Source organism: Mustela putorius, unplaced genomic scaffold, assembly GCF_011764305.1.
Source record: "Mustela putorius furo isolate JIRA1106 unplaced genomic scaffold, ASM1176430v1.1 tig00003987_pilon_pilon_pilon, whole genome shotgun sequence".
Lineage (NCBI taxonomy): Eukaryota > Metazoa > Chordata > Mammalia > Carnivora > Mustelidae > Mustela > Mustela putorius.
This window is the reverse complement of record NW_025422126.1, coordinates 1013448-1033826: the sequence shown is the minus strand read 5'-3', so window position 1 is coordinate 1033826 and position 20379 is coordinate 1013448. Positions and strand designations below refer to the sequence as shown.

General features: G+C 37.7%; 2 protein-coding genes across 2 annotated transcripts; both read right to left on the bottom strand.

The window, feature by feature from the left end:
* Nucleotides 1–2689: 2689 nt before the first annotated feature.
* Nucleotides 2690–3640, bottom strand: LOC101672549 (olfactory receptor 52A5-like). The gene has a single exon (XM_045071507.1). The coding sequence runs from the start codon at nt 3638–3640 to the stop codon at nt 2690–2692; it is 951 nt and encodes a 316-aa protein (XP_044927442.1).
* A 7461-nt stretch (nt 3641–11101) lies between these two features.
* LOC123389589 (olfactory receptor 52A5-like) lies at nt 11102–12052 on the bottom strand. The gene has a single exon (XM_045071500.1). It carries the CDS (start codon nt 12050–12052, stop codon nt 11102–11104), a length of 951 nt encoding a protein of 316 aa, XP_044927435.1.
* Nucleotides 12053–20379: the final 8327 nt, after the last annotated feature.

The following is a 20379-nucleotide window of genomic DNA, read 5'->3' as shown; positions in this document are numbered from 1 at the left end:
AAAGCCTGAGCAGGTTAAGCCTTAGATGCAAAAGGGCCACTAGCCAATAAAGTGGTAGAATAAGCTTCAACTCAGTCATATTTTGATCAGATCAAGGTAGAAGTCCTATATGGAGTTCATCACAGATCAATGGCTGAATTATTACTGGAGGACAATATAACTTCATCTGGTCTTCATCATTTTCATATACAAAGTCTAACACCCAATAAGAAATTAGTAGGTACAGCAAGAGACAGAAACATGAGTTCAGAAACAAGGGGGAAAACAGAAGAAACAGAGTCATCCACGCATGTATTTATTGTAAACAGCAGTCAGGGATTTTAAAGTGACAATGCTTAATGGGTTCAAGGAAATAAAAGGATGGATTACAGAGGAATTTATTAATTTTTTAAAATAAAGAGTTGGGGAATTTTGCCAGGAAGATAGAATATACTAAAACTTAAAATAAAGAGAGACAGATAAAATGAACCAGATGGACGTTAGAAAATTCTGAAGCACAAGAGCTAAACCTAATAATTCAGGAATGCAGAATTACAGAGGAGAAGCCAGGATTACTGAGCTAAAATAAAGGCTAGTAGAAAATAACAAACCCGAGCTTTTCTGAGAACATGAAGGAGAAGGGTTTCACAGTGATATAAAGGTCAATCAACAAGGAAGATCCCTCAACTTTAGATCTTCATGCACTCAATAAAGGAAGTGTCTCACTACCTAGAACTGAAAAATACAAAATTCAAGGAAATCAGCAGCTCAAACAGGAGACAAAGAGTAATCCACTTTCATAATGGAACATTTGCACACACACTTGTATTAAAGCTGAAAATACAAGCGAAGATATCGAATGATAGAAATATAAAGTCACCTAAAACTAACAAACTTGACTATGCACACACAGCTATGTGAATATGGATAGAGATAGAGGTATAATAACACTTCAGTCAACAAGTACAAGTGAATGAAAAGGACCACAGACTGGGTCATACATAAAGCGTTTTTTTTTTTTTTTTTTAATTAACTTTGGTGTGGTATGAATAAATTGAAAAGTGTTGGTCCAGCATTTCAGCTCAAGCACAGTAGGAGTGATGTGGATTTTCATTAATATAAAAATGATGGTGATGACCATGATGACTGTGATAATCCCTCCTGAGTCCTCACCAGTTACCACACCCCATGGGAAGGGCCTTACATAGATGCTTTCATTTTGTTACACCATGACTACCCAGTCTCTTGTTACCAATGAAACTCCTGTTATTTTTCCTTGTTGATAGTTTAGTTGCTGAATATATGACAATCAGTTGTATTCCAACACATGTAGTTCATAAGTGGCAAAATAATATTTTGAACCAAGTCATTTTGACCTCAGAACTCATGCATGTAACCCACTTCCACAATAGTTTTCTCCCTTACCAAACTGAAATCTGCTTTTTGTATCAAATATTCTTGATACATATTTTACTCTTTGTCCTTACTTTTGTTGGTCTTGCAAAATACTGCTTCTCTATGAAATATTATCATTGGTATATAATCCCCTTAATGCATAACAAAATGTACTTTGCTTTGTATGAAAAAAAAGCATACTTTGGAAAACCAATATAATGAGAATCTTAGCCACCAGAATTTCTGACCAGGTTTCTTTTCTTTTCTTTTTTTTTTTTTTAATTTTTTATTTTTTATAAACATATATTTTTATCCCCAGGGGCATAGGTCTGTGAATCACCAGGTTTACACACTTCACAGCACTCACCAAAGCACATACCCTCCCCAATGTCCATAATCCCACCCCCTTCTCCCAAACGCCCTCCCCCCAGCAACCCTCAGTTTGTTTTGTGAGATTAAGAGTCACTTATGGTTTGCCCAGGTTTCTTAGATGAAAGGGTTATTGTTGGTTGAATCGGGAAAAATTTGAACAAAAGTTAAGAATAATGATGTTTATAAGAAGTCTAAAACTTACCCTCACATCCCCCCCACAACAAAAGATCAAATACCAGAGCGTTTTTCAAATTGCTTTTTATACAAATAAAAAATTAAATGAACACTGAAGAGGAATAAAAAGATTAGCATGGCATTATATGCCTTAGTCCTAGATTTGAGGAGCAAATATATTATAAGTTAAGAGAAGAAGCAAATTGATTTAACATGAATTATTTAGTAGAGATAGGATTTGAGAACAAAGAGATATGTATAGATCATTATATCAAACATAGTTCCAACTATATTTAACAAGGATATATTCAAGGGATGAATTTTTAAGGGAAAAGTAAACAGTAGGAAGATTTTAGAATAGTTGGAGAAAAAAATGTATTTGGACTTGTATATTATATAAAGGAGGTTGATATAGTGCTCTGATAAAACAATCAGTGTTAAAAGTATTACGTTCCACTACAATCTGCAAAAGGACCTCGATTTGTCTTTTCTGCCCCAAACAGGATCAGGTGCTAAGGAAGTCATGTATTCTGGCTTTTCTTATAGCCAGCATTTAGTATTTCAGTGTCCTATCTGTTCTTCTATATCCTCAATTTCTAATAACTGCCTTCTAACATAAACCCAATATCCTGTGGGATTATTTAATACAACCATTCATTCATTCATTCATGAAGTATGACAATACTCCAAACTATTAACTGGATTTTCACATCACATAGAACAATAGATGAGCCATGAAATCTGTAAGAGGAAGTATGTCCATCAAATATCAAGCCTGGTCTTTAGAACAGAACATTTTTACTACCTTATCTCGGATGTGTTTGGTCTTCACCCCATAGACAAGGGGGTTGAGGAAAGGTGGAACCAGTAGGTAAAGGTTGGATAAGGTGATGTGTATATATGATGGAATATATGATCCAGACCTGTGGGTGAAAAAGGAAAAAAAAGCCAGGAGATAGAACTGGAAGAAGACACATATGTGGGGAACACAGGTATTAAATGCCTTCAGATGTGCCTCTTTCTGGGGCAGGTGGAAGACAGTGATAAATATTTGTACATAGGAGAGGCTGATCAAAATGAAGTCCAGGCCACCAACAATAAAGGCTCCAAGGAGACCATAGAATTTGTTGATGGAAACATCTTCAGTGGCAAGCTTCAAAAGGGCCATGTGTTCACAGTAAGTGTGGGATATTAACTTGGTTCTGTAAAATTTCAGACGACACTTTATGAGCAATAAGCATGGGATGACCAGAATGGCAGGCCGCAGTGTCACTCCAACTGCAATGTGCGTGACTAGTTGTCGGGTGAATATGGTAGCATGTCTCAGAGGATAACAGATTGCTACATAGCGGTCCAGAGCCATAGCCAGCAGGACCCCTGATTCAATACCCTGAAACGTGTGGACGATCCACATCTGAAAGAGGCAAACATCAAAATAGATCTCTGGCAAGTGGAACCAAAAAATTCCAAGCATCTTAGGGACAATGATGGTGCTAAGTGCAATGTCTGTAGCTCCCAACATGGCCAGAAAGATATACATAGGCTCATGGAGGCTGGGTTCAGTTTTGATGATGATCAAAAGCAGAGAATTTCCCGCCAAAGCAATGATGTACATAGCACAGAATGGAATGCCTATCCAACACTGTATAGTCTCCAGACCAGGGATCCCAATGAAGGTCAACACAGAGGGCATGAACACGGTGGCATTTGTAATAGGCATGGCAGTTCAGGGCCTTTTAGAGCAAAGGGATATAGATTGCCAAACTGTGATTCTATGTATTCTAATATATCCTATTCTCATCCAGTCATACAATCACTGATTTACAAAAGTAGAAGAACCGACTTTATCAGCTTAGTTTTCATTAATTAGAAAATCAATGGCAAGGTCCACAGTATACAATTTAGTAAAAAAATCCGCCCCAGTTCAGTGATATTCACCACAAGACAACTGGGTATTTGGACACCATGCTTACGATAAGGATATCATGATCAGGCTGCTGAGTGGTGGTATCCTTTCTCCCCCAATTCATCTTCTCTTCCTTCCAACCTGGTCATGGGAATTAGAGAGAATAATTTTGGAATGATATTGGAGACAGAGAAATATGAAAATTCACTCTACTTTTTGTTTGTTTCATTTCTATCTCTTTTCTATCTCTTTTTATTTTCCAGTCATGTCAGAAAAACTAGTTATTTCTGTAGAACATACCAACACTTCCTTGACAAAGAATCAATTGAAGTTCCTTCTCTAGGGTTGAGAACCCATTAATGGGGTCCTAATGATTCTCCTTACCTTGAACTTCCTGATCACCCAGAGGTTTCCAAATATGCTATAGCTGCGGCACTCTGACTCATGCAATGGCAGGGGCATAATTTTGAATGGCAATTGCGATTCAGGACACAAGTGTTGAATAGGAATACTTCTGTTAGATAAGCACCCACAGCTCCTCAATGCTCTTTTTTGCACATATCATACAGGAAGGCCAGTTTGAAAATATTAAATAAAATCGAAAGGGTTAAAGAGTACCTGGTATAAAAGAGAAACTGTGGGTATCTCAACCGGAACGGACATGAGGAAGAGGCTGAGGTGATGTGGGGGGAGGTCATGGAATGAGATTGGGAGCCCAGGGTTGGCAGAGATGATCCTGTGTAGACATTGGGGCTGCATAGCGCTGAAGGAACTAGAAAGTTCTAATTTTTATCTTCCACAGAAGCCAACACAAGAAAAATGTGAGGGAGTAGGGCTCTTTGAGAATTATCCAGGTAATTCCATGGAGGATAGTTGCCAAACACATAGGTACAATCAGGTGGTAGTGCCAGGGAGTCAGCAGAGACAGGAAAAGAAGCCTCCAAGACATAATTCTCATTGCAATACGCAGGCTGCTGCTGAGTACACTTCACACTCCCCAACAACTGCACACCAGCAACTAACCCTAGTTCCGTTAAGGCGCTGACAAGATTATGCATGGGTAAATTTTATTTAAAGTGAGCATGGAGATATTGCTTAAGTGAGTAGCTGTCTGACTCTAAGTGAAGCTGATCCATATGTCTTCAAAGTGTTTTCTTAAGCATTTTGAAACATTTGCCCATAGACCAAGTCACACCCTCCAAATATTAATCTGAGGTTTCTCCCTGGACCTCAACAACCCTAGTTTCTACTCAGAAATTTTAAATTTGGCACACTGTGGAAATTATTCTCCCGCATCATCCACCCACAGCAGCATTCCTGGCAGCCCACTGCATGTGTGCTTAGGCTTTTGCAAGCCTGCCCTGCCTGTCTGATATGCAACCCTCACTCTCAGAAAGACCTCCTCCTGGGGAAGAAACACATTCCCTGCAGGCACTGTCCCCTTTTTGAGTTATACATCTTCAGTTATAATAGCACAAGATTCAAGTTACCCATGATCCGCTCTCCTTCAAGGAAAACAGCTGCACTTCTGCCCACCTTCTCTGGTGGCATACTGTTAACTTCCTTAACCTCCCAATGTTCTAAAGCAGATCCTCCAGTCCATCATGACTGCTGTTGAATTGTAGCTCCTAAAACTTCAAAGTCAGACACTATCAAAAAATTATTTGTACTCTTACTTTCTATGATTTGTAAGTTTGCTTCTGGAATCTACATTCACTGACTCTACTTGTGTTCATCCCTCAACACAAAGAATTTCATGCCCAGTTACCCAGCTACTCACTTACTTAGTATCCGGAAGCAGTGGTGGGAAGTGAATGGAGCAGGAGAAGGTTGCTCTTTGCTGGTCCCAGCGCTGGAATATCTGTGCGTTTTGACATAATTTTCCCTGATGACCAAACTTGATAAGCTTTTGCAAATCTTGAGACATTTCTTACTCCCTGTGGCAAAGAAGGATGGTCAGAGCCAGAGGAACAGCCACCATTTCTCAGGAGGAGCATCTTACTCAATTCCCAGGAGACCTGAAATGTATCCTGTGCATCCAGGAGCTGACAGTGTTGAAGTAGGTTCTCTTGGTTAAACAGCACAGTGTGTTCACACTTCTACGGATTGGGATTCCTCATTCTCACTTATATAATGGAGAAATGGAACACAAAAAATGGGGAATACATAGCGTGGGACTCCATGTCTTGCCTGAGCAAAGTTGCCAACTTTATCTATGTATTTTAAGGAGAGGAAATTGGAAATAAAACAAATGGGAGCCTCTTCTCACTTATCTCACTTACATACTCTTGGCCATCCCATGGAGATTCAAAGGGATGCAGTACCGTGATCCCAGGGAGGAGGATGTTTGCAGGTTGTGGGGAAGAAGTTTGGAAGTGGGAGGGAGCCTATTGCATAGTCAGCCCTCTTGTTCATCTGTCTGATTACCAGGCTATGCTATTTGTTTGTCTGCCTTTAACTTAAGGCCATCACTTCCTGCTCTTAAGAGAGCATGCTTTTTGGAGTAAGTCCCTCATTCCTTGCATCATAGACAGCGCATATGCCACAGAGACATGTACCTCCACCCATTAGCTGGTCCATGTGGTTGCCTATATATTACCCTGGACTCTGCATTTAATTAGCTGCAACACTCAGTTAAAGAGGACCTGAGAGGTCGGAGTGAAGCAGCTCTTCAGTGACTGTACATTCAGCATGACTTTGCAAACAGCTCTTCTTTATACCTTGAAAAGTTGCTATGTTCCCGAATCTGCAGCATGGAACAACTCTGACCTGAAAAGGAGACAAAACGGGCATGCTAAATACCAAACGGATCCATGTGTGGATTAAAATCTCTTGGCCCAGGCCCTTGTGTTTCACATGGAAGTTCTCTCAGTATACCAGCTGTGGTTTGTTCATCAAGGAGAACAGAAGGATGATATTGTTGTCTGACAAACCATCTCTAGGGATAGCAGAAGTAGTTTTGATATAACTAGAGTACAGCATTCTCAAGTCCTGGTCAAACGCCAATGCTAATGGCAACAGTTAATGTGTTAGGGGGTGTGCACATTCCACTGGTGACCTGAGAGATACTCAATGCCACAGGCAAAATATACATTCCACAATGCTGTGAGGTCATTTCAACAGCTCGTGGTGGGAAAGAGCCAACTTTTGGACGGAAATAGCTCTGCTCCTTCCTAATCAGGGCTGAAACTTGCGCTGTGTGTGCTTCTGGTATTTATTGTAACTCTCCATAGCTTCATGTCCATCACTGGTAAAATGAGAATAAAGCAACAGACACCCTTTTTCCTTTTTTAAAATATTTTTTTATTTATTTTACACAGAGAGAGAATAGCAAAAGCATGAGGATGGCAGGCAGGGGAGAAGCAGGCTCCCTGTTGAGCAAGGTGTCTGATGTAGGTTGTATCCCAGGACCCTGGGATCATGACCTGAACCAAAAGCTTTACTGATTCAGCCACTCAGGCACCCCACAACAGATGCTCTTAATTGATTTCCAAAGTGACCTCCGGAGCTTGCTGCCACTCTCCCTTGCCAGACACACACCTACTGATGCTCTAGGGAGTTGAGCAGGGCTTCCCTCAGCCTTTCTCTCCTTTCCTCATCTGCTGGATTTTGAACTGATCAACAGCCAGCTGACTTCCTCTAAATTCAGTATATGCATGTTATCTTTGTTTTTATAATTATATGTGTCAATTCAATATTTGGTAAATAACAGAAAAGAAAGTCAATCTGTTTAACTTACCATGTAATCAAAATAATAAATTCTTGTGATCATTTCAATAACTAGAGAGAAACATAGGAAAATATTCAATATGCATTTATTTAAAAGTCATCAGAAAAGTAGGAGTAGTGGAGAACTTGTTAAACTGAAGAAATGTATCCATGAGAAACCCAGCTAATATATTCAAAAGTGTAAAACCAAAAAGTCTTCATTAGATTGAGAGAAAGGCCTGGATGCCCACTGTCATACCTTCATTCAACATTTGTACACAGGTCCAAATCATAGCAATGCTACCATCGTATTCTATTAGGTTTGATTTTTTTCTCAGAAATATCACACAGTTATCTCCATTCTTTATATTTTTGGCTATAGTCTCTAAAAATTCATATGTTTGCCATTTTCTTCCCTTGGAGGGATAATGTCATCAAGTACTCAGGATGCACAATGGTAGCCACAACTTCCTGAAATATTGAATCCCCTAATACGGAATTCAAATGAATTAATTAAATGTTTATTATCTTTTTAAACATCTTTTTTCCTTGTCTAATATCCACAAATGTGTTTTCTTCCTTCTATCATGGTATTCGCTGTTTCTTACTTTATATACTTCATGTTCACGTGAATTTTACTAAGCACCAAAATGTTACGACTCAGATTTATTTGTTTTATTCAACAAGACTTTATTTCCCAAAAAATATCCTCCACCTCTGCCATTTGAACACTATCATCCCCTCCATTTTCTATAGTGGTGGTTTTCTTCTTCTTTTTTTTTTTTTTTCCTTCCTCTGACTATGTCTCAATTCAACATTAGAGATCCCTGTGTTTCTCTCTGTGTGTTCATTTCTTTTCAGTAAGCGTCTTATTGGTTCACTTGATGCTTGAATGAATAAGATTAAACCAGATAGCTATTTTTGAAGCATCCTGACAGAGGTTGAAGGGACGTGGGCAGAGGATTAGCAATGAGTGAAGATCTGAAATCACTGTTTTAAGAGTCAGTCTCTCCTCTTCTAGTTTTGTGTTTCACTCATACTTTATTTCAGGATCCATAATGATCATTCATGACATCATCTTTGTTCATCTTATTAATATGGGAATAAACTCCTTTCTATGCAGATATTCTCTATACTGATGTTGCATAGTACCTCAAGCCTTCAGACTGGTTCCTTTGGAATACCCCTGACCAATTACAAGAAAATGTCTGAGGTGTTCATTATCCAAAGTCATTTTTACAGAGGTTCTAAGAAGTCTCTGGCATTGGTTGCCCTATGTATTGTGGAACTGAGTATAAATAAGATATGGGTTTTATATTCAAGATACTTGCATAGACAGTTACTAGGGGAATTAGATTTCCAAATGTTCATTTCTGGAACTTCAACCTTCACATTCGAGTGAAACTCTAATTAGATAAAATCATTTATAAGTGTGTCTATAGAAGTATTATTTCTGTATAAGTACTGATCACATTTTCATTCCTGAAAAAAAAGCATTTCAACAAGTGAAAGAAGAGACTACAAAAGATTTACACTGCATGAGTCAAATTTGTAAAATTCTTGAGAATACAAACTACTCCCTAGTGACAGATAGTAGATCAATGGTTTTTGGAACCAGCCAGGGATATAAGAAGGTTCAGTAGGAGTCAAAAAGGAGCATTGGAAACTTTTAGGAGTAGTGTTTCAGTTCATTATCTTAACTGTTGTGATGGATCCATAGGTGTGTAGATGCCAAAATTAATCAAATTTTATACTTTATGTATGTGCTAGTTTATTATATGTGAATCATATTTCAATAAACTGTTAAAAAAAAAAGAAGATTTTCATGGATTGTTTCCTTCTCTGATTTCTTCCTGTTCACTTTTCATTCCCTTCCTCTGTGGTCCTCTGCATGATTCCTTATGTTCCACATATCCATGAAATCTTATGATAACTACCTTTTTCTGAGTGACTTATTCTACTTAGTATAATCCCCTCCAGTTCCATACATGTTGATGCAAATGGTGAGTATTTATCCTTTCTGATGGTTGAATAATATTCCATTGTATATATGATCCACCTCTTCCTCATCCATTCATCTGTTGAAGGACATCTTGGTTCCTTCCACAGTCTGGTTATTGTGGACATTGCTGCTATGAACACTGGGTACAATTGCCCCTTATTTTCACACATCTGTATCTTTGGGGTAAATACCTGTTAGTGCAATTCCTGGGTCTTAGGGTAGTTCTATTTTTAACATCTTGAGGAAACTCCATAGTGTTCTCCAGTGTCGGTACCAGCTTTCATTCCTCCAATAGTGTAAAAATGTTCCCCTTTTTCCACATCCTTGCCAGCCCTTGTTGTTTCCTGTCTTGTTAATTTTAGCCATACTAACTAGTATAAGGTGATATCTCATTGTGGTTGTGATTTGCATTTCCCTAATGGCTAATGATGTTGAACATTTTTTCATGTGTCTGTTAGCCATTTTTTTGTCTTCTTCAGAGAAGTGTCTGTTCATGTCTTCTGCCCATTCATTGAATGGATTATTTGAAGGGAGGTCAATGGAGAGATGGTGTAACAAGGTGATGGATATTAAGGAGGGCATGTGTGGTTGTAAACACTGGGTGTTATATACAACTAATTAGTTGTTGAACACTTAATCATAAACTAATAATGTATTATGCGTTGGCTAATTGAACATAGTAAAATAAATAAATATCTTTAAAATTAAAGAAAGGTAGAAAACAAAAACAAAAGAAAGCCTATTAGTGAATATGCTTTTCCAGAAATCTTTTTAGTATATTTTTTCCTATGCATCATCATCACCGTTTATACTTTATGTCCATATCTACTTGGTGTTGCCCATATCACTATGTTTTACATTATTTTCGTATTTACCAATATTTTAGACCATATAGAGAAACATGTAAATGATCCTAAATGTGTCCAAATATAGATACAAAAGCAAATACTAGAAAATGAATTATAGGGTGCCTGGGTGATTCAGTTGTTAAATGTCTGCCTTTGGCTCAGGTTATGATCCCAAGGTCCTGGGATCGAGCCCTGCAACTGGCTTCCTATTTGCCCTCTCCCACTACCCCTGCTTGTGTTCCCTCTCTCATTGTGTCTCTTTTTGCCAAATAAATACAATCTTTAAAAAAAAGAAATAAGAAAAGAAAAGAGAAAATGAGATATAGCTAGAAACATAGCTATGGCCTCGGTTACCAATTTGAGAATATTGATATATGATATGGTCCTTGGAAGAAACTGGAATTGTCCTATTTTCTGTAATTTTGTTTCTGTGTAGGTCAAAGTGTTGCCAGAGAAAAACCCCTATATTTAAACTAATAGGAAAAATACACAAGAAAAAGAAAATTTTGAATTCAGGCCACAAGAAAATTTATTTCTTATATGAAGAGCAAACCATCATTCTTGACTATTTCAAAGTTGTTGAACACCTCATTCAATTATAAGCTACTAATAATAAATACTTTCTGAACTTAATGTTTGTGGAAGATATTAATTTTTCACCATATGATGTTCCTGCTTGACTCAGCCTAAAATGTCTGTGGAAGGAGCCAATAATGATCAAGATGGTTTTTTGGAGAAAAATATTTTCAGGACATGGTCACGAATTTGTTTGGTCTTCACACCATAGACTATAGGGTTGAGGAAAGGAGGGACTAACAGGTACAGGTTTGATAAGAGGATATGAACATATGGTGGTATGTGAGCACCAAACCTATGTGTGAAGAAGGAGAAGAAGGCAAGGAGGTAGAACTGTAAGAAGACACAGATGTGTGCGATGCAGGTATTAAAGGCCTTGAATCGTGCCTCTTTCTGGGGCAACTGAAACACAGTGATAAAGATTTGAATGTAAGACAAGGTGATGAAGATTATGTCAAACCCTAAGATACAGAAGGCAACAAAAAGACCATATATCTTGTTGATGCAGACATCTTCAATGGCCAGCTTCACGATGGCCATGTGCTCACAATAAGTGTGGGAGATCACTGTGGTTCGGTAGAGTTTAAGACGACATTTGATGAGCACAATAGATGGTGCTACAAGAATACCAGCCCTTAGTGTCACCGCAACTGCAATGTGAATCAAGAGTTGTTGGGAGAAGATGGTGGTATGTCTCAGGGGGTCACAGATGGCCACATATCGATCTAGGGCCATTGCCAGTAGAATGCCTGATTCAACTGCCTGGAATGAGTGAATAAACCACATTTGTAAAAGGCAGGCTTCAAAGGAAATCTCTGGCAAGTGGAACCAGAAGATGCCTAACATTTTGGGAAGAATGCAGGTGCTAAGTGCAATGTCCGTGGCCCCCAGCATGGCCAAAAATATGTACATGGGCTTATGGAGGCTGTGCTCATATTTGATTATCCCTAAAATTAGGGAATTCCCAATCACAGCGATGAAATACATGACACAGAACGGAATCCCAATCCAATGCTGCACTGACTCCAGCCCAGGAATGCCAGTGAGTGTCAGGACAGGGGGCATGAAGACAGAACCATTGGGTATGAGCATGATGATTTGGTCTGTAGAATCAAGTAGTGGTGTTGCTGTTTCATCTTCTATTCCTCATCAAGACTATGAGAATAAAAAAATAAGAAGAAAATACTTTATTTTAACAAAATATACCTTAGTCAGATAATGCATATTTCATCCTCTCGATCCTATATATATGTGAAAGATAAGTGACATGAAAACTTCTAAGCCCAGGGTGCATGGCCTTTTGATTTGATACATTTGCATATTGCACTTTGAGTTCCATTGTAGTGTTAGCCAGCACTCTATCACATTGCTTTGTTATGTTTTCTTTCTCATGGTTGGAAAAATGAAGATCTAGTCTCTTGGTAAGTTTGATGATTTTAATACATGATTTTTGTTTATCATCACTATCCTGTGCTGTAGATCTTCAGAACTTATTTATCTACTAATAAAATAACCCCTCTCTTTTCTTGTCCTTCAGCCCTGTTACACATAATTTTTATTTTTAATTTTTCCTTATTCAGCTTTTTGAACATTCCACATATATGATAGCATATGTGTTGGAATTTATCTGTCTGACTCTTCTCACAGATCATAATGTACTCTGAGTTCACCATTTGGTCACAAATGGCTGAAAACTAGTGAAATATCACCTCAGTTCCATTACAATGGCTGTCATCATTCAGAGATAACAAATGTTGCAGAGAAAATGGAGAAGAGGGAACCATTTTACCTAGTTAGTGGGAATGTTTGTTTGCCAACCACTAAGGACAGCAATGTGGAAGTGCATCAAAAACTTAAAAACAATCTACATGTAACCCAGCAATTCCACCTCTATATATATATATACACACACACACACACACACACACACACACAAAGGACTGGAAAAGAGGAATAGTGACGAGAAATATTCAGTCTTTTGTTCACTGCAGCGTTATGCACAATAGCCAAGATGTGGAAAAAACCTCAGTGCCCATCAACAAGTGAATGCATAAAGACGTGCAATGGAATATCATCCATCTTATTGTATCTTTTCAATGAATCCTTTCAATTTTTCTCTTTTCAGAATGTCCTTGTAAGAACAACCATCAGGTCAATATTTCAACATGCTTTTATCACTTTCTATGACAAAAGTTAAATGGATAGGGTGGTTTTTTCTATTCCATGACTAATAGAACAAAAAGAGTTTTTTTGTATTTTGTTTTCCACTCATCATATGTGCTTTTTTTTTTTTTTTTTGTAACCTGCTAATTGGACCTGGAAAAATTTATTTAATGCAAAGTACAGTCATTTCAAGAACTAGACTCCTACTAGGCTGTCAGCAATCATGGTGCTGCTGACTGATTCCGCTGACCATAATCAGAAGACAAGTTTGACCAGAGTATTTTTCAGTTTTGCAGCTCATCAGCCTGTCTTCTCAGCATAGCGTCTTCCCAGTTTGATCCCTCTCTCCTCCATTCAGAGTGTTTTCAACCTAATTTGTCAAAGTTTCTATGTTTTTCCAAAACCTAATCATGCATGGTGCAACTTTTCCTGCTTCTTCTCCGTGAAAAGAAATCAATTACTTTTAATTCATGGCTGTCTTCTGTGGCAGTTTCTATCAGAGCTTGTTCCTACTGTGTCATGCTTTTTGCACATCTCTTGTATGTATTTGAAATGCCAATCTGTGCTCTCTGCTCTTCTCTCTGCCCATCAGTAATCATTTTTCAATCCCTAAGGCTGAATATACATTTATTCTTAAGTATTTGTAAAACAGTGACACTCTGTGAAATTTAATGTTTTCTTTACTTATACTTTTATGTTTTTTAGTCTCTGTCCTTTGCTGCTGAATCTAACACATTAAATTATAATCATCAGGGTCTCTCATGAATGTATTTGTCTTATCATTTTCAACGCCCTTGAGAATTTTCTTGTCTGGTGATTCCTTATAACTGGCATTTATATTTTCTTCAAGAAAGTGTTTTTTACTCAGAATATGTAATGAACTAATTCCCAACTTATATTCATTTTCTTTTAGCAATTTCTAAGCTCCTTTAAAAATTATTTCAGCAAGTATAAAACAGATAAAGAAAGGACAAGGGTCTAAAATGAGAGATAGGCTATTTAGAAAAAATCAGATAATCACACCTTGTCCACATTCCTTCAAGTTCTGTCTGATAACTTTAGATTGTTCTTGAGACTTGTGAAGTTCTATAAAACACATCTCGGTCAATTGCAGAAGCATTTATTACTCTGTTTTCTCCTAACTTAATTCAACTATGAGTCAGGCTTTCCTATCCAAGACAATTTGTTTTGGAAACATTTCTTTTTGCAAATATATGAGTCAATCTAGATTTTCCTCAAATCAGAAGGTTATATTATTAACCAAAAATAGAGATTATGTGCTAATGATTTGTTATTATCTACCTGTTTCAAGCACTTCAAAAAACAATTGGGCAACATGTTGAAGTTATTTATCCTGTATTTGGAAGAATCTTCATTATCCTGACTGCTTGGAATTCAAAACTAGTATTTACCATTTATTGAATACATATTGTATTATTTGTGTTCCTAAGACTTTTAAGCATTTTAAATTACACTGTCTGCCTTATCTTATGGTATTTATATCATTAATCCATTACATTAATGAAAAACTAAGACTTGCTGTTGTTCTAAGTGGATCTACTTGGATCCAAATTACATGGCATACTGAAAAAGAAGAAAAAGCAAGTAAGATTTGTCTTCTGAGATTTTATCATTCAATTCAGTAAGAATATGAGCTATCTTTCAGTGTGTGAATAGATCAGGCTGGATTGTAAAAGAGTTTTTAATCAGTTTGTGCCTTTCCATATTCTGAGGGAAGAAATTTCTATAGTACTTTCTTATTTGACCAAATAGATAAAATCCATAAATACACACATGCTTACTATATTCTGTACATATGAAATGGGTCCAAGTTTACACATCAGGTCATTCACATACTGGCTAACATTGTGATTTGGCTCAAAAGTGTGTGCTACTCTCTTTATCAAGTGTTGACATTTGGGAGATTTAACATGGCTATGTGGGTCATACCTGACCTGAAGAATACTGAGAGAAGAATGTGCAAAATTCAGCTTGGCAGAAGTTTATATGGCGGTCAACCAAAGAAGGGTAAAAAGGAAAGGAGCCAGTAAACACACTATCAGATAAGTAATATGGGAAACCTTCCTTCAAAGTATATTCATCATGTGAAGAAAGTAGTTTCCTTCCTTCAGGATAATTTTACTTTTCCAGCTTCATGAGGCCTCATGGCTATTCTTCTAGAGCAGGTTTTCTCACTCTCTACAAAACTGGCATTTTGACCCTGTCCTTCACCTGACTACCTCAGATACTTGATGAGCATGTTACCAGATATGATTTCCCCTGAATGACTTGAGGCGTCATTGCTACTGGAACTCTTCCAGTCTAAACATGTATAATTTCCTGACCTAAAACAAATAAGCTTCCCGTGCTTTGATCAGCCCTAATTTTCCTCAAGGCTTCTCCTTCCTGTGAGGCTCACTTTAAAATATCTCACCCAGTGTGTGATTAATTGACTCAGAAATATTCTGAACAGCAACATGGACAAAATCTTCTTCCCATTTAAACAAGCAGCTACTCTAAGACCCCATTGCTCTTTTATCATCCTGCCAATTTCTTGAAGCATAAAGGTGTTGTGTTCTCCTTGAAAACAATCCTCCATGTTCCCCACACTTAGTGCAGGTCTAAGGCCAAAGGACTCACCTGGAATCATTTGTGGTAACATATGTAGAAGCCACAGAGTGAAAATTTTTTTGGTATTTCCGATAGTGAGGATGGCTGTTTTGTAGTACCGTTGTCGCCTGGGGATTTTTTGTACCAGTCACTGGTGAGCTTTAAATTAGCCCGGGACACCGTGAAAAAGCACACACATATGGTTCAAAACCTAGGAGACTATGTCTCATAGCACATCTGCATCTAATAAAAAATCTCAAATCCTGGTGTCCTTGGGGATTGGAAGCCAAATAGACTGTCCTTCCAGAAACTTCTAAGAGAAGACAGTGCCCCAAGATAACACAGTCAATGACACTTTTATACAAATAATGAACCAAGGAAGGCCAGTGAAAACATCTCAAGTTCTTCATACTAATCACTGTAGACATGCTGACAGAGAACTAAATGGAATCTTTCTATGTGATACACAAATAGTCTCAGTCATGTTCAGAATTCAGATGATGTAATGATGTGCATTTTGTGTGTGTGTGTGTGTGTAAAAATATTTTATTAGTACATTAAAATGACATTGGAAGTAGTACAACTTGATGGTATTATTAATCATAATAGTTCTAATATACTTAGTATATCTTCCCAAGTGGCTAAAATAAAGACAATGAACAAGAAATATTATAACATATATAAATATATAAGTTTAATTTCAAATAAAGTTTACACTTGACTAGTGAATATTGATTCTTTTCTTTCCTGATTTTCAGGGGAAGTGATACAACAATTAGCCAAAGTCCTCTGCTTGGAATTAGATATCTTTATACGTTTATCTATTTTATGAGCAGGACCCTGGAAGTATCTAGAAGAAATCTAAGAAAGTAATTTACCAGAGATCTACATTGTTAGAATAAATAATTATGATTGTAGAGATGTAAATGGACTATGGAAAATTGAGAACCATTTTCTAAAAGGATTGATAGGATATATGTACTATTTTGTGAAGATTAATCAATCAGAACCACTTCCCAGTCATTATTGAAAACCCTCATATTTACATCCCAAAAAGTTATTATTAACATTTCAAAAGACAATTTATTTTATGGGCATTTCATTATATATTTTGTGTTCTTATTTTTTTTCAAAATTTTAGTGCCAGTCAGAATATCTATTTCTGGTTTCCAATTATGAAGGATTATTCATGCCTGACATTTACTTAGGTGAAAAAAAAGGGTTTGAACTTAAAGAGAGATTTTAATCTTTTTATCAAGCCGAAGAATGGAAAAGATTCAGAATCTTTGTGTGGTGAATGAAAGAGTCTAACAAGTCTGCATTCCGTGCATCTATCTGAAAGACTTGATGGCCTTTGTTACAGTCACACAGTATTTGTCTTGTGTCTTGGGTTAGGTCCTAGGGAGTAGACCTGTTCTTTTTGCATTGAAAGGATCTCTCAGGGCACCTGGGTGGCTCAGTGGGTTGAGCCTCTGCCTTCAGCTCAGGTCATGGTCCCAGGGTCCTGGGATGGAGCCCTGCATTGGGCTCTCTGTTCAGCAGAGAGCCTGCTTCCTCCCCTCCCTCTTCCTGTTTCTCTGCCTACTTGTGATCTCTGACTGTCAAATAAATGAATAAAATCTTAAAAAAAAAAAAAAAAAGAAAGAAAAAGAAAGGATCTCTGACTCCCATCTTGTCATAAACTGCCATAAAATTACATTCATCCTAGAAAAAACAGTGGTGTAGGATGGCTGTGCGGTGTGCCAGGGGAGCACCCAGGGGCTTAGGAGGACTGGTTGTGGCTATCTCCTCCTAGTTGTGCACTCAGTGATGTCATGTTGACAGACTGTATACAGCCATACCCGGATCCGTTACCCCAGTAAAAGGAGCAAATTGCATACATCAGAGTTTCAACTCTCCATCAGGGTAACAGTGATGGGCTTAATATAAATAAAATATTTTCAGAGAAAACAAGAAGAATACTCTTCAATTAGAATATGAAGGAAGCTGAGGTGAGGTCAGCACATTCTGAACTACAGTAAAGAGTAGTAAATAGTAAGAGAGTAGTAAACTACTCTTTGTCTAGAGAATACAATATTATTTTTAACATATTGAATGAGTCACAGATACTTTTGGGAAATGCCCAAAGTGTTTGAACCATAAACAATCATAAAGCTATGGAAAGTTAGAGAGGCAATTACTCTTAGATATGGTTTAGTTAAAACCCATTAGAGCTACAGAGAAATAAGATGTTTTGGAAATAATGGGACTCCTTATCTGGTAATAGATACATTTATTTAAAGATTCTGAGGATTTTACTAAATAGAAATAATCGCCTGTGAGAAATAAAATAGGGACTACAGAGTACACATTTCAGAGGTGGCTCCTTATTCCACAAGTGCTCTATAGATAACCAGAAACAGAAGTTTAATTTTTAAATGTAACAGTGTTAGAAATGGAATTGAATAAGTTTTACTGCAATGGTTGATAAAGTTTATCAAGTGAAAAGTTGTAAATTTGTAGGAGTTATGAGGAATCCAAAATAGAAGGGCATAGATACGTAGAAAATAGATGGGGGAAAGGATAGAGTCCTCATCCAGAGGCGAATGAAGAAAGTAGAAATGCAAGACAGGGCAAACCTTGGGATACCAGAAACGATTCAGGAGAGGGCTATAGAGCAATTGAGAGTGGTTTTTTAAAGATTTTATTTCTTTATTTGTCAGTGAGAGGAGGATAAAAAGAGAGCAAAAACAGGAGAAGTGGCAGGCAGAGGGAGAAGGAGGTTCCTCACTGAGCAAGGATCCCCAGGCGGAACTCGATTCCAGGACCCTGGGATCACAACCTATGCCAAAGGCAGACACTTAACTGACTTCTCCACCCAGGCTCCCTGAGAATTTTAATGACCTCTTTATTTACTAATGACTGAATTTCTAAAAATGTGAGGTCTTAGTCATTACAGAACGTCATTCTTTGATCAAAATCATAGCTTTTAAAAATTACATATCTTGAATCAGGAAATTATCAAGATGTAAAAGAGAGAAATTAGTAGGCAATTAAAATAAAGTGTTCAGTTATTTCATGCTTTCCTAGCCTCTTCAACACTATTGATTTAGTATCAACACTAGTTGAATCTTGCTTTAGCAGGCTCAAGATCATCTAATCATATACCGAATGTCACCAAATATGCCAGTAATGTAGCTAGAGCTGTGGTTTTTGTGGCTGAATCTCCAATGAAGGAACCCAGTTAACAAGGGCCATTCTATGAAGAGAGTATGTGTCAGCAGATGTATATTTAGAAGATACCAGTTAGTCAACCAAATCCTTGATTTTCAAAGCTTTGCTCCTCAGTGTTCAATTGTACAGCTTTATAAATCATGGATTGTCTCATTAACTCTTTCTACATTAATCAGAACTAGAATAGGAATCCTTTAGTAACAATCCCATTGTCTGACTTATTCAAGAGAAAGGAGCTGCCCTAGGAGCATTACCTGACAGGTACCAATGGTAGGAAGGCAAGTAAGAGAGGATGTGTGTGAGTGCAGGGCAGGTGGATGGAGTGGTTATCCTTGGAAAAGCTGGTAGAGAAACAGTATGGGGTAAACTGGGGATAGTGAGACTTCCTCACCGTTTGTTGTTGGGAACCAGTTCTGCTCTTACCAGACACCTGAAAAACCATCATCTGTCTTCATGACACTATCCCTCATAGCTTTCATCTCATCCACCTTTCCCATTCCTGAGATTCTAGTCTTATTCCCTTATATCTTGTGCTGGGCAGCACCTCTTCTTCTGCCTGCACCGTCAGTAACAGCCCTCATCAACAGCATGAACTCTGATCCATTTGCTGCTGGAACCATAACCAATATACTAACATCTCTGTGATAGCCTTTCCTGCTTTTCTTCTGTCCTTGCAAAACAAACCTGACCCTATCCCGTAAGTCCATCCGAGATCATGTTGGTGGATTCATCCTCCAACAAAACTCACAGCAAGATCTGTATCACGCTGAGGCAGCAGCATAAATTTATTGAGCTTGAAATGTAGAAGAAAGCTGCTAACTACGTGACTCTTAATCTCACAAAACAAACTGAGGGTTGCTGGAGGGAGGGAGGTTGGGAGAAGGGGGTGGGATTATGGACATTGGGGAGGGTATGTGCTTTGATGAGTGCTGTGAAGTGTGTAAACCTGGTGATTCACAGACCTGTACCCCTGGGGATAAAAATATATGTTTATAAAAAAATAAAAAATTAAAAAAAAATATTCCCCAGTGAATGTGGAGACAGAGGAGGTCTAAACATGGACTGAGAGATTTCACTGCCACTAGCCCAAGCCCCCAGGGATCTGGGAGCTCAGGATCATGCCCTCTACAGTTCATATGCATCTAATGTCTCAGAAATCATTATGGAAACTGACAACTAGCTCTCTTCTTTTCTCTTCTCCTACAAAGTAAAGGCAGACAAATTCATATACATAAATTATATTTTGATGTGTTCAGTTCGTTTTCTGCTGTGCTCACTTGGAGATCATGTAAAGTAAAGCACATGTAACATAGACATGATCCAATGCCATGAGATCTATGTAATAAACATCCTTGCTATGCTTCTTTCACGGAGCCTCAAAGTTGATAGAATTGCCTGGTATCTGGCACATTTCAAGTTAAAGGAATTAGTTT